General features: G+C 23.8%; 1 protein-coding gene across 1 annotated transcript in view; it reads right to left on the reverse strand.

Annotated features, from left to right (window-relative positions):
- LOC122856720 (Krueppel-like factor 6) overlaps window positions 1-15,118 on the reverse strand; it is a 143,236-nt gene extending 128,118 nt beyond the window's left edge. The window contains exon 1 of the mRNA XM_044158503.1: window positions 13,568-15,118. Coding sequence (XP_044014438.1) covers window positions 13,568-13,669 — 102 coding nt within the window. The 5' untranslated portion in view covers window positions 13,670-15,118. The remainder of the gene's footprint in view (window positions 1-13,567) is intronic.
- Between the last annotated feature and the right edge of the window lie 1,474 nt (window positions 15,119-16,592).

A 16,592-nucleotide genomic window follows, 5' to 3' on the forward strand; every position in this document is an offset into this window, starting at 1 on the left:
CATTTTTGAATTTTTTTATTTTTTCAAAAATTCTCCTGAGAAAATGGATCTGTAGATATCCTTAAAATTTGTCAAGCAAATAGAGAAAAGCTCTAACTATTTTCAAAAAAATTTACATCATGATCCAAGCATTATTTATTGCAAAAAAAAAAAAATCGTCTTTTCGATATTTTGCTATTTTTAAAACGCAATCAATTTTCATCAAGAATGACAATTCAACTAAAAACGATACAACTAGTATTATTAAAATTGACATTTATAAAAAAATAATCAATTTTATATAAATTAATAAAAAAGTAATAGCTTTGTTTAATTTTTAAAAAAATAAATTGCAATTAAATTTGATATATTTGAAATTTAATATCCCGAGGGAATACAGGCAATATTACAGTGATTTGAAAATGAAAATAAAAAAATCAAAAAAGCCATATGTTTATGTAGACAATAAAATTGAATAGTATATTATATCATCCCTATGTTTTCATCACTATCACGAAATTTACAGCTATGTATCGATATTAGCGATTTCTTGTAGACTGGCGACATCAAGTCCAATGTGAATTTATTTACCTTAACGTAAATGTTTGTGTTTAATATATATAAAATATATATACACAATGTACAAAGATATCCTGTGTCTATGTATATTTATCTTTGTCTATTTTTTAACAATACATATGTGTTTTGGCACTAGGATAAAGGAAAAACCAAATAAATTCAAGAAAAAAAAAAGGAAATTTTCCAGAAGAAAAATAAAAATAAAAGAGTATAACAGAAAAATAAATAAAAAAAATATAATAATACAAAACTATAAGCTATTTTTTTCTCTCTTTTTCTGCTTTTGGATATGTATTTATTTTTTTTATTTATATTTGTAGTGTATATACCTTTTTCAAGCCTCGAGTATGCAAATCGAATCGAGCCTTTTCCGGCTGCCTGCAATTCTTTCTTTTTATCTCTTTAAAATTTCTTTTATTTTTTTCTTCTATTCTACATATCTTTCAAACATTATATCTTATCTTCAAACTTTTATACAATATTTTAACATTTATTTTATATTTTTTTAAACATTTTATTTAGCATTTTGTTCTTTGACATGTTGTCGTCTTAAAATGTCTCTTGTGAGTTTTATTTTTTGTTAAACTTAATCGTTTAAGCATCAAAAAAAGTGAATAAAAAAGGGATTGAAAATAAGATAATTTAAGGTAGCTTTTTGCATGATGATTTAAGAATAAATTGTACTAACCATCAGTATTATGAGGAGGTACTTTGGTAACGGTGAATTTTGAGTAATTCAAAAATATTAAAATGTATTTTAGCCATTGGCGAAATGCGAATTACGTATCAACATAAATACATAGTTATTGACGAGTATAAAACGTGATGATATAGTTAATATGACGAGACGATCGTCGACGAATGAACATGATGATGAGAGAATTAAAAATTGAAAAAGAAAAATAAATAAAATAATAAGTAAATTGGCAATGTGAGGAACTTTAGAAAGTCTTGAAGACGCGATCTTGGCCAAGGTTGATGCGAGAGTTGCATCGTTATGTATGTTTTTGTTACTCTTCCATATTTTTTTATTATTATTATTATTATTATATATCATGTGGATGATGTATTTGTGTTAGTAAGTATGCCACTCTTAATCGTGTTGACGTAATAGGAACACACACGTGTTTTGCCGGCAAGATCATACGTGATTAATCTTAACGACAAAATTGTTATTTTTTCATTTTTTTTTTTTAATGATTTAATGTATCTAGTTTGTAAAAACAATAACACAATTAATGACTGGAAAAAATCTATTAAAATGTTAGAGAAATTAGAGCAGCGAATATACGCTTGAATATATTTTATTTATTAAAAATTTTGGAAGTATTTTTATTGGAAAAAAAATTAATTAACTTGATTATTCGAGTAAATTTTTTACTCGTATTTTGGAATTAATAGGAAAAAAAAATTATACTATGACTGAAACGACGTTGTTAAGTCATTTATCCTTCGTTTTTAATTAGATAAAAAATATAATGCATTTTTGCTGTTAAAAAAAATTTATATAAATGAATTTTATAATTTTTTATCATGCCGACATTTAATTTAGACACTATCTATAAAAGAATTATATATACTTCAATATAATACATTCATTTTAAATACAAAGAACTTTAAAAAAGAAAAAAATTCAAAAAAATATTAACTTGAAAAAGAAATTTAATAATACATAAAAAAAAATTAAAAAACAGCAACGAAAAAGTAAAGAATACAAATGAATTTCTACAGAGATATTTAAAAAAAAAAAAAAATTAGAATATCTGAAAAAAAAAAAAAAAAATTTAAATAATAAATATCCATAGAAAAGAATAAGCGAAGAAAGCAGTAAAAAAAAAGGAGAAAAAAATTTTTTTTTTAAGAATGCAGAAACGTAGGAGAAAAAAATACATAAAAAAGAGTAAAAATAGATGAAAAGGGTTGAAAAGAAGAAATACTAAAATATGGAAATGTATAAAATTAAAAAAAATATATATATAAAATAATAAAAATAATAAAAAGAAAGGTCTGTGAAGCGGTTGGCATTGTTTTATAAACATAATTTGCACTATCGTATACAGAGCGAAACCCCGTAAATTGCAGCAGCCGGACTTATTGAGGAAAGGGATGAAATAATACAAGGGATAAAAAGAGAGAAAAAGAATTACAAAATAGAAGAATTAAAAAATTAAAAATAAAAAAAAAAAAATTGCTTGCGAGGATGAAGAATAAAGGGACTTACTTCTTGGTACACCTACATTTAAATATTTTTAATATGCAACGCACGGGCCAACTAACTAACCTACCCACCTACCCACTCACCTCCTATACACCCTCTTTCATCCCTTGTATTTTTCTCTCTTTCTCTCTCTTCATCTTTAAAACCCCCTTTCTCATTCACCACCACTACCATCTATTCCAAAAATCCTATTCTTCATCCCTTGTGTGTTTCATCGTCCTAACCAAATAACTCTCGCTCTGTTTCTTGCAATATATCATTGTACTGACGACGCCATTTTGTGTTTCCTTAGTACACACAAAGCATCTAATTTTATGAATAAATTATTTACATACATTTAATTTAAAGATTTATTCAAATTTTAAGAATAATATCATTTTTTAATTTATATTTAATTGTATTACTGTGTTTTACATTGAAATTTAAATTTTATATTATTAGCAAATAAATTATCTTCTGAAAAAATGTAGTTTTATTTTATTAAAATTTGACATTATGAAAATAATGTATTAACACGTGTACAAAATTATAATAAATAAATATTATCATTTATTTTAAAATTTACTTTTACATCTTTGATAAATTCAAATTTTAAAATTAATTTATTCAAAAAATTAATTAGTCATTGAATTTTGACGACTTGAAATTAGATAAAAGATCTTGAGAAAAATTTGCAATCGATATATTTTTTTACACGTGGATATTTTTTTTTTGGAGTAACTTGACCGAGATAAATATTTTACTGGAAAATATTGTGACCATGTCGTACGACATAACTGTTTTAAAATTAAATCTTTAAAAAAAACTACCAGGAGCACAAAAAACTAGTGGTTTTAGAATGAAAAAAAAAAAACAAGGTATATCAGTTGAGATGATATTATTTTTTTTACGTCTGGACAAGAGGGCTTGAGGGAATTCATTAAGGTATGAATAATGCGTCTACGATGCCAAGGACGCGGCTTGTTCATACTTTATATATTCACATATATAAATATAATATATGTGTGTGAGTGTTTATATATATATCAAAAATAAAAGCTAAATTATCAAGTACTTTATGTACATTAACGACGAAAAATAAGATAATAGAAAAAACTACATAAAATGCAAATGTATGTCTTTTCTAAAATTAAAGATAAAACGTTTTTTTATTTTAAAACTTGAAAAATTTTCAACACATCAAGTTTAAGATACGTTTTACCATGACATTCATAGTCATTTATTTTCATTGAATAACATAGTAAAACTCTGGAATTTATAAAACTTGTATATATTTAATATTAATATTTTTTTCTTCATTTTTCAAGGTGTAAAAAAATTTAAATGTAATAAATTTTAAATACATTTATCTATCATAATTTTAAAAAATATGTTAAATATATATTTTTTTCAATTTTATTTATGTAAAATACTTGAATTATTGTAAAAAATAAAAATTCAATACTTTTTAATTTAATTTTTGAATAATATACTTAAATTATATAATGAAAAATTTCTAAAATAAATTTCATACTTAACAAAGTAAGCAGGAAAATTAAATAGAGAATATAAAAAAAATTTTTTTTAATGTTAAAAAATAGAGTTTTAAAAGTATAACTTCCGGATATGATATAGCCAGCTGTGTTTCATCTTTTATACTGCATGTGTGTTTATAATTTTAATTTTTTTTATTTACAACAGTCAGTTGTTAGTGAAAGGGTTACTTTATAGTTTAATAAAACAATAATGAAAAAAAGTTTGAACATTTTCTATTTTATGTGTAAAATTTTGGAGTAGAATTTTGAGTATTTCATTGTGTGTTACTGAAAATAGACTATTTAACAAAGGGATAAATAAATATGTATATTTATGAACAATGACATTGCTAATGTATGGTATATATGTGTTGATGCCAAAGAGTTTTGTGGATGGTTTGAAGCTGAGAATTTCTGGCGCGTGTTTTGACGTATTTGGGTAACGCGCTTACACGCGTTTCGTCTGGCAACATCAGCTTCTAGACATCCGATGGATGCAAGCCACATGTCTCAGTATGTTTGCCAAAGGGCTTTCAGTAAATTTCTATACACTGGAATTACAACTGCCAAATATACCATACTACAGCATCATGAAAACGCCAGATGGAGTGAATACCTTAAAAATCTATATCTATCTCACTTTGGCATCAACATGAGTGATCTAAAATATTTCACAGAGGGTTAATATATCCCTACACGCATAAACATATATAACATGAAAAAAAATATATATATTTACTTGTTTTACAAAATAATATAAAACACGTATTTTCAATTTTTCCATTATCATCAATTTCAATATAAGAAAAACCATTTTTTTTCTTTTTTTCTCTTTATATTTAATTATTAGCATTTTGTTTTTTTTTTTACTTTTTATTACATGAAATATTGTATTAGTATTTTTGAGTACTCTTTTATCATGTTAATTAAATTTCAATTTTTAATATACACAAGAGTTAAAATTATATTAATTTTCTATTTTTAAATTATATGTGATAATAATGGTGAAAAGTTGAAGTACATCGATTATATTAAAAAATAAAAAGTAGGGTAAATAGATTTTTTTTTATATAAAGAACTACTTGCTTTAGGTGTTATTCTTTTTAATTTTTTTTTGTACAATATTTTTAAGTATTTTCTTTTTTATATCCTTTAGCAAGAGAGCAGCTTCGAGGCTTTTTAGCGTGCAGTCGTAACACAAACTTGAAGGCAGGAAGGAAGTGCATTAGCACAACCACCCTCTAACGCTCATCTACACTTCAACCCTCGATCTCCTACAACCCTCTACCTCCCCCCTATCTTTTCCATCATCATCGTTCACCTCATTTTCAAGTTACCCTCAATGTTTTTCTTCACCAACGCGCTAAAATTATCAACGTAACTAACTCGCGTCACTTGAAGAAACAAGAAAAATATTTTATCTATAAACACGTTAAAAAAAAAAAAAATCACTCCAAAAAAAATGCGTGTTATTTTGAAGTATATATATTTTTGATGTGTCTTTTTATAATTACTATTTTTTGGAGTAATTTAAATGACAAAAAAAAAATTATTTTACCGAAAGTTTTATAATTTTTTCACAATTTATTATTCAAGTATTATATGTATATTTTTTTATGAGAAAATTTTAACTGTTAACCGCATGAAATAATTTAATAAATAATAATAAAAAAATGGAAAAAAAGTTTCCAGGATTTATTTATCCTTTTTTTTTATTTCCACCGCAATTTCAACTAAACAATCAGTGAAAAACTGTGAATTCAAATAAAAAATTTTTTAAATAAAAAAAAAAAACAAAAAACATTGTTGAAAGTTATACTGTGAATGGAACGACCATGTCTGACAAACGAATTCATACATAAAGAAGTTTTTTATCTAAAAGTACTCAGGAAAAAACAAAAAAAACTGAGTAGCCAAAAGTAAAAAATAAAAATACGAGGAAACGCTAAAAATGTAAAATTAATTCTCAAACATATATATCAGCGTAAAAAAAAATTAATAAAAAAAAAAAAAAGACAAGTGTGTCAAGTGGTAAGTGCACACACACATTAAATGAAAAAAGTTTAAATATATTTTCATTCATTAATTCAAGTATAATTATATTTCGTTGATTCTTTCCAGTTAATGCACAAAGAATTCATAAATAATAAATACACGAAGAAGAAAACAACAATTAACAATATCGTGTGAACAGATCAGGCAATCATAAATTACATAACAAAACGAGAAAATCGATCTAAAGAAATCTCATAACCATTCACCAATGTCCTTGTGCAAAATTAACTCTTTAATCAAAAATAAACATCAAAATAAAAAATCAAATAGCACATCAATGATTTACGATACATTGTAAATTATTTTATTTAAAAAATAAACAATTTATATTTCTTTAAATATCAATAACCACTTGAATAATCACTATACTAATTTATTTTTCAAAATCAAAAAAAAAAAAAAAAAACTAGCCAATCAAAAAAAATGAAATTTGCATCAACAATTTTTCAGCTTAATGGCAATTTTAAAATAACAACAATAATAATTTTTTTTTCATTGAAATAAACATTCACGAAATACAGAAAAAAAAATAAAATAATAATCTATAATATGCAAGCAGCAAAAAAAAAAGTATATATATATAAAGTAAAAAAAAAAAAAAGCTTTCAAAAAGTCAGCAATTTTTTTTTTGAAAAATATATATATACAGCATCACACGTGTGTTTTTTTTGCATGCTATAGCGAGAATGAGAAACGTGGCCAGTGTGTTGCTATATACACTGTCAATGTGTGGCCAAATAACAGAGTCATGTGTGTATGTTGTGTATAAAATATATATGATGGAATTGCGAGCAAACGACGACCAGCAGCAGGGCCAAATGTGTATGACAAAGATGACGATAGACAACATCAATGTACGATAGACAGAGAGATAAAATTATACGAAACGAGGCCGACTCTCATGTACACTCACAAAACTTTGTGTATATATATGTATTTTATATATATAACCAGAGCAACCGATCAATATCAGTTTTCCAAGTTGCAGCATTTCGATTCCAGCCAGCCGCAAAAGTCTACCTTGCTGTTTTCTCTTTTACCCTCTCGTCTATACAACCCTCTCAAAGACAGTGCCTATACTATTTTTATTTATTTAATTTTTTTTTTTTTTTTTTTTTTTTTTATATTTTAAATTACATGCTTGCAAGAAAATGCAAGACATTTTTATTAAAAAAAAATTGGTTAAATGAAATTTAATATAATTGAAATATTATTTTTTTAAGTTTTATTATTGTTATTGGATTGTTTATAATTTAATTATTATTTTTAGAATATTCAGCAGTTGAGTCATTGAACTTGTGGATTTGTTTTTTTTTTATTTTATTTCAATTAAAAAAAATGCATTTTTCAAAGCAATACTTTAAAGTTTAAAAATAATTTTAAATGATTATTTATTTATTAATTGATTATTTTTTATTAATTCAAATAGCGTTTAATTATTTAACGGAAATGACATAACGGTCAGTGCAAAAAACCGGAAATGCGGTGTCCTTGAATAGAAAAAAAAAAAAGAAAAAAAAAATCAAAGAATGCAATAAATTAAAATTGTTTATGAAAAAAAAAAAATAAAATAATATTTTAAACCTTATCAATTAATTTCACAATAAAATATTTTTTTTATCGACAAAAAAATATAATAATTATTTTAATTATCAAAGCACAAAGTGTAAATTGTTTATCGCAAATAACTTATCATTATTGCCACTTATAAATAAATATATAGCAATGAGTAAAAAATTACTTGTGATCATTTCATTCATGAAAATTATCACTCTATTTAAGCATCTGAAAACTCTTTTATATAAATTTCTTTAAAATATAATTTAAAGTTTTGAATATGATTTTTTAACAGTCGAGACATTGATGATACGGTTTGACTCAGTCTGGACACTCACGTATACAATAAACAATAAACAATATATAAAATAAAAAGCAATTTTAAATGTGTGTATGTGTAACGGTTTGTCTGAGACGTGTCGTACAAGATTAAGACTGGTAGCCATTGAGAACAAACATACATTCAATAACTTTCAAATGAACGACAGCTTTCCAATCTAGCTCATTAACATCAATAATATTCAGCTTGTGAATATTATTTTTATTATTTGATGATTAAGTCACCAAGTGTTCTCAACCACTGACGAAAACAAATATTAAAAATAAAATGAAAATTCAAAATCAATACACATCAATTTAAAATAATAATTAAATGTGTTTTATTTTTTGTATATTTATTTTCGATAAACTACAATAGATAATTCAATACAATTGTTGTTAATTTGATTAACAATTGAAATTAAAAATAAAAAACAAATCATGAAACAATTGTAATGAATTTTCTTTGAAATCAGTGGAGACATTTAAAAAATAAAAGAGAGAATATAGCCTTAACAACATGAGTACGTATTTCGCACGAGTTTAAAGTACTTTGTGCTGTGAATTGTAATGGTCTAAGGTTTGAAATGAGTTGCTTTAATGTATTTACAGAGCTGAAAATCCATTAACACCTTCTAATGCTTGTTTTGTATATGAACATGTACAACAACAACATGAAAATCAAGAAGAGACAATGAAATGTAAAATTAAAATAAGACGTATGAAATAAATTAAGACAAAAATAAAAACAAATTAAATTAAATAGACAAGAAATATAATTCAGTTCAATGAGTCTGTTTATCATAACAATAGTCATCAATTTAATTATTAAAAATAATAATAATAATAATGTCTATTGTCTTGATGGAAAAAAAAAAAAATTCAAAAAGAAAAATAATGATAATTAAATGTTATAATAATAGAAAAATATATATATAATTGTAATGATGACTAAGACATGAAAAATTATAAAAAAAAAAAAAAAATTTTCTTTAGTAATAATAATTGTTATTATTATTTCTTTCATGTCTGGAACTTTGAGTTGACAGTTTGTGCGATTTCATTAATTTTTCCCAGCAACTGTCTGACAAGGCGAAACACAAGACGTCTCGAATAATGAAAGGGTGGCAAAAGGTTAAAGAAAAGAAAGAGGAACATATATATATACAAAAAAAAATTTGTAAAAAAAAATAAATAAATAAACTACAACAAAAAAAAAAAGAGATAAAGATAAGTTGACATGGAGCAATGGCTCCCTTGAAGTGGGATTAGCGAAAAAAAAAAAAAAAATGGAAAAAAATTAACAACCTTCCAGAAAGACAAAAAATAAGAAGATGATATAAATTTTAAAAAGTGTATGGTATAAACGGGAGAAAAGAAAAAGTTCAAGTTGGATTTTAATGTAATTGAATAAAAAAAAAAATGAGTAAAATTTTGAGCTGGATTCTATCAAAGACGACTGAATTATTATGATAAAAATTAAATTATATATATTGATACAAGAATACTGATAATATATCCCAAGTGCCAGAAGATGACGATTGACAGTAGTAGCAAAAGAAGCATTAACAAGCTCCAAAAAAAAAAAAAAACATTAAAGAGGGAAATGCGAATATAAAAAAATATATACATATATTTAAAAAAAATAATAATAAATATGAAAGAGGACCTTAACGAAGTGCAATTTAATACAGTCTGACCCTCAAGTAGTCGTGTCTCAACGGCCATCAGTTTGCATTTTATTTTTCTATCTTATTACATCTACCGACCATTAAAAAATTCTCCAAAATGAAATATTTATGAAATATATATATAAATTTAAACTTGAAAAAGAAAAAAAACAAGTATTCATCATAAGCCACGAGAGAATAATAATTATTTATATATTTTTTATATACATCCCAAGTTGATGAGGAAGTATACATACTCTGACAAAATTAAAAAAATATGTATATTATTTATTACTTAAATATATTTATACCCAGGGGTGATAAAGTTGAAAAAAAAAAAATTAAAAATTAAATTAATATAAAATGGAGTATTTAAAAGACATTTAAATATCAATAAAAAAATGGGTATTTAAATTTCTGTCCTTACCGAGAAAATACATCACAAAAGAGATCTTTTTTTTTCCAGAAAATAAAACTAGGTTAATCTTTTTGAGTAAACAAAGAAAAAAAAATAATGTTCAATGACAAAAAAGAAAAAAAAATGTTTTAATGATATAAATTCTAGAAAAAAAGAAACGACCCTATTCTTAGAAAAAAATTTATTGAATGAAATTAAAAATACTCAAAAAAACAATAACAAATTAATTTAATTATTATTTCATTAAATGTATATTTATTATTGAAAAATATAAATATACTTTAGGTCTAAAATAAGCTACAATTTTTTCACGATCGCGAATAAAATAATAATAATAAAAATAGCTTAAAAGGGTTGGTGTTTATATCTATATATCAGTGGGCTATTAAACTTCACCGACATCAATACATATATACATATATACATATAACACAACATGCTCTTCACATGGTTTTTTTTTTTACCCCACTTTTTCCCCACCCTTCACCCCTTTCAGAGCTACTCTATGTACAAAAAGTTGAGTACAATCTCAACTATAATACAAGTGCGCAGCAGGTGGCTCACGATTGACCCCGTATACTTTCATCCCTTATCCATGTGCTCATTTTGCGAGAACCAGAACATGATCCTACGTCTATCTCTTCACCCCTCTTACCTGCCTATAAACCCCCCTCACAACCCACCCCATCCCAACCAACCTCTACAATACATACACACATAACAAAAAGAAACTATATTTATATATTATTTCTACGAAAAAATAATAATAAAAAAAAAGAAAATGTAGAATAAAAAAAAAGGAAAAAAAAAATTCTTTATATACTCATGTTTAATTTAAAAATCTATATATAAAGAAAAATTCAAAGAATTATAACAAGTTGTCGGTAAATTTTATTTGTAGTTTTAGGATATAAATAGATTATATAAAATATGTCTTGTGTATATTTAACCCTAGAATATATAAACCAATAAAATTAAAAAAAAAATAATATAGAAACACAATAGCCTCAAGGCAAATTAAAAATTTTTTTTATGAATAAATTTTAATTGACAATTTATAATTAATTAAATGATAATGTTTTTTTATATTCAAGGTTAAAAATAGAGTAGAAATTTTTAATTGTAAAAAAAAATTTACTACAGTAGAAAATATAGTAATAATAAAAATATTTTTATATAATAATAGTTAACATGTGAAAGACAGAATGATGAGCATCTTTCGTTCACATCATGTACCATTGTATAAATGTACCATTGTTTTATCATTTCATTTCATTGGTTACGAGTGTGTAAGAAAGATGAAGAATGACGAAACGTTTTGTTGAAAAGAGACAACAATAAACTAGACTGTGACAAAAAAAAAGAAGTATAAATAAAAAAATAGAGAAAGAATGATGATGGAGGGGTTGAAAGGGGGATTAAAATAAAAAAATTATGTGTACGTGAATGTGAGGTAAGGGGGAAATAGAAAAGGGCAAATGAGAATGAACATCAACGAATGAGCAGGTGGAAAACATGTGCCTCAACACAGGTACATCAGTCGTCGTCGTCGTCGTATTTTTCAAGACAAAAGGGAGTTACGTCTACTCTACACTTCCTTCTTTCCATTCATTGAAATACTCAACACACACACACATATTTTACATAGACACCTTTCTGGCTTTTGTTAAATTTTATTCATTTTTTTTTTAGATTCAATATGTTGGTAAATTACACCACACATGATAACCATGATAAATAATATTTAAAAAATAATAATAAATGAAATTAAACTCCAAAAAAAAAATATTGAATTTGTTAAAATAATTTTATAATAAATTTGTTTGAGTTTGAAAATTGGAATAATAAAAATCATGATGATAATCGAGATAGAAAAATTAATCCTATTTTTTTTTTTTTTTGGTAGGGGAAGGGGTCTATGTATTTTTTCATTTTTTTATTATTATTTTAAAATTGAAACGAGTGTGTATGTGGCAGCGGTGAGCCACATCATCGTGGATCGCCAAAATGACGTCCGAATCCAATCTGGAAAATCCATATGGAACCGAGAACAAGTACTATATATAAATTATGGAAATAAAAAAAAAAAAAATTCTATAACCACGCACGTATACGAATATATTCGGTACTTTAATCAGACAATTTTTCAAGTGACATTTTTTGAATACTTAAATTTTTTTTTCAACTAATGAATATTCCATACAGACTAAAAAATAATAATAATATTTTTTGAATATTATATTGTAGAGAATGAAAATTCATGGAAATTATTTATTTTTTTTTGTGTTGAAAATATTTGTTGAATGATTCATAAAAAAATTTACAATAAAAATAATATTGACATAGATTATTAATGAGTTATCAATCTAAATTTTAACGACCCAAAAAAATATGAAAAAAAACAAGTCAATACGAAATTTTATTGACAGAATCAAAACAACAAATTATGAAATTTTTTGATTAATCAATTATCACTGTAAGAATAAATATATTTATATGTAAAAATAAATAAATTTCAAGTATTTAAATTAAACTACTTTTGGCTATTTTTAGGATTCAAAAATTATTACTTGTAATATTTTTAAAAAATTATATTTGCATGCATTTCATGGCTAAATTAAAAAAAAACAAAAAAAATAATATTCAAGAAGTATCGATACGATCATTTCAACATGCAAGACCGAATATGTGCATACACACACACTACCAGCATATATTAAACACACAGACGATAAAAAAATATTGAAACTATTGCGTAAAAAGAAACCGTCTGAAAATATCTCCTCACAACAAAACGTGTTTAAATATTTAAAATATTGACATTTTAATATATGACAAAAGAAATAATTAGAAAATATTTATTAATATATTTTTTCATTATTTATAATAAATGAAATATGCATTATTATTTTTAGAAAAACCTAGTTTGTTTTATTTTTTTCCACCATCATAAATAGATATAGCTATATATATTTTTTTATTTTAAATTGCAATGAATATAACGAGTCATATATAATGAGAATGTCAAACTAAAAAATAAATAAACAAAAGTGTCTAATACAAAAAAATATATTAATTTTCAATGATTTCTAAATAAATATTTTTTTAAAAAATTAACAAAATACAAAATAAAAACTTTCCACTTGAATAATAAATATTCACTTTGTCATCTAAGTTAAATATATTTTGTTGTTAAACTTTTAAATTATTTATATAATTTTTTTTTAAATTATTTATAATTAATTGATTGTTTATTTACCTGTTGCCAATGATCTTCAAGTGATGTCTGGGCTGAAAAGTATCCTGTATCTTGTATTCCCTCCAATTCTCTGAATATGTTCTCGCTTGGCAGGATATCCATGATTAAATAATTATTATTTATTTATTAATAAATATAAAAATCAATCAATCAACTAGTTTTATCTTCACGTCAAATAAATACATAAAAAAAATTATTAACATCAATTTTTTTTTCAATAGTAAAACATCACTTTAAACACAATTTTTTCGCTTTTCTTTTACTCCAATAACTCCAATTTTTTTTTTTGCTCAAATTTAATTAAAACAATTTCAAATTAAATGAATTTTTATATTTCAATAAATAAGAAACTAAATTAACAACAACAATAACAAGTACACAATAAACACAAACACGTGATAATTTTTTTTTTTTTAAATCAAAATTTCGCTGTCACCACCAAAATAACGTTGTGAAATCAAATGAAAAATAATATTATTATTATTATTTACTATTGAATAAAAATCAATAATTATTATATTCAATTTTTTGTTATATATATATTATTTTTAATGAAACACTTGATAATTATTTTCACATCACCGACACATTTGCACTTTAATTAAATCACAATGATAATTTGGTAAAAAAAAATGATGAAAATAATGAAAAATAAATGACAATGATAATTTAAATAATATAAATTATTTAAAAAACAATATTTAATAATTATTTATATATTTTTTTAAATGGTAATGTTTGATAAATTTATGTGACGTTCATTGACGTTTAACAATGTTACTAAATTCACGATAGTATCCATTATATATGCACATTTAAAAAAAAAATGTAAATACGGAATGCAATAACAATAATATTTTTAAAACAATATATTTGCCGCGTGGAGAAATAAAAAAGGAATAAAAAAAAACAAAAAAAAAAAAAGAAGCCGGCTGCCGGCAAAAACGACGCTCTCTTCTTCGACCCAGAAAATATATGCCACACAAACTCCAGAAATCGATATATTTATTTTTGTCCCAACAATATTTTCATGTTTTTTATTAAATCAAGAAAATTATAAAAATATATATTAATAAATATAATATTATTTATAATTTTAAAATCAAATTATTAACACGTAAAATTATAAAAAAATATTATCAGCATTATTGTGTTTTTTTTTAATGTAAGAAATTGGTTATTTTTTGTACACAATTGTTACTCCAATCACAATATTTTATGACACATTTTTCAAACACAAAAAATACACTCCGTTTGGTGGTTTTTTTTTTTTTTTTTCTACTGATCTTCTTTTGTTTTGCAGTAGAAAACGAGAGAGAGAGAGAAAAAAAAAAACAAAACACTATCGCACGCAGTTCACTATTTTTGATTAAAAACAAGCAAATTTACTCGCGATATAATTAAATTTGGCATTAATAATTGTGCATTCAAACAATAAATAAACTTGTTAAACAATATTTGTTGATTTTATTTTTTTTTAATGAAAATACCGGTTTTTATGATGATATTTTGACAGACGTACTCTTCCGCGCGAACGCCAAAGAGCGACTGAAATGTCGTTTCGGTTTTGCTTCGTGTGAGCTCGAGTTGTTATTAACTTGTGGGGGAATGAGCCGAACATTACCGAGCACCCGGGCAAGCGCACTTTTTTTTAAATTGAGTGGGGATAGTAAATGCGTGTGCCGGTTGCCGCATCACGTAATAGTGGCAGCACCTATTCGTTGTGTATTAATTTTTCAATTGTTTTTTTTTTTTTATTATTTTATGTGTCACACACCGGTCGCCAATGTTTACGACATAATAATATATATATTTTTTTTTCTTTCATTTTTTAAATGCATTTTATTTTTTACATAATTATTATTATTTTCCCACAATTATTGTTATTATTATTGGCATTTTGTATTTTATAATATTTATTGTTATTTTTTTATACTCTGATGACTTCATAGGAAGTATATTTAAATATTATTAATATTTTTTTTTTTTTTTATATTTTTAAATGATGCTGGAGTCATTGCAATTTCCTTCGTCTTATCATGTAAACGTGCCAGTTTTAGATAGTGAATAATAAAATAAATAATTAAAAGTTTTAAAAGAGATGAATCATATGATGATTTTCAAAAAGTTTTACGCTGTGAATAATAATTTTCGAGAAATACTAATAGGTTTTAGGATTAGATAAGATAAACAATATTAAACTAACAACGTAGTAGAAAATTAAAAATGTCTTTTGTTTAATGACGTTTGTTTAAATGGAAATAAATATTATCAATCAATTTTTCGATTGCTTTTTATTTCGTTGCAGTATTATTATCAAAATACTTGATTTGTTTTAAGAAATATTTATCCAATCATTTTGTAAATACTAAAAATATCATAACAATTTAAAAATGGAAAATATCACATTTTTTATATTGTTGAAATTATTTATTTATAAATCGTATGTGTATAATGCATGAATAATTTATTTATCATGTGATTATATTTCCTGTGACAATTGGTGAACATCACTGACTTCCGGAGTATAAAAAAGATCATGCACATAAGATAAAACTCAAAAGATTAAATATTGATTAAATAAAAATGAATAAATAATGAAAATAAATATTTTAAATAATTTTTAAATTTTCTTTTTTCATTATTATCATCCCTTATTTCTTGTAGATAAAAAAAAAAGTTGAAAAATAATTTTTAATTTTTCTTTTATCGGGTTAATATTGTCTGACCAATGACCATGTATGTCTACTTGAAATTTGCAAAATTTATTTTCCATTTAAAATTGAATAAATGATTATTTATTGTTAAAATAAAATATAAATAAATAAATTCTTCACTTGTAATCATAAATAAACCATTATTTCTTTAAAAAAAAATTTTTTATATACTTTTCTCTTTTGTGAACAATATATAAAATGTGAATGCAGAAGAAAATTAAAATTCTTACAAAGAGAAAGCATACACTTGATTTTGCAACAGTATGTCTTGTGCAATATTATTTATTTGTCTTGATTTTAGTGTCCAT

The sequence above is a fragment of the Aphidius gifuensis genome, linkage group LG5 (genome assembly GCF_014905175.1).
Source record: "Aphidius gifuensis isolate YNYX2018 linkage group LG5, ASM1490517v1, whole genome shotgun sequence".
Taxonomy (NCBI): domain Eukaryota; kingdom Metazoa; phylum Arthropoda; class Insecta; order Hymenoptera; family Braconidae; genus Aphidius; species Aphidius gifuensis.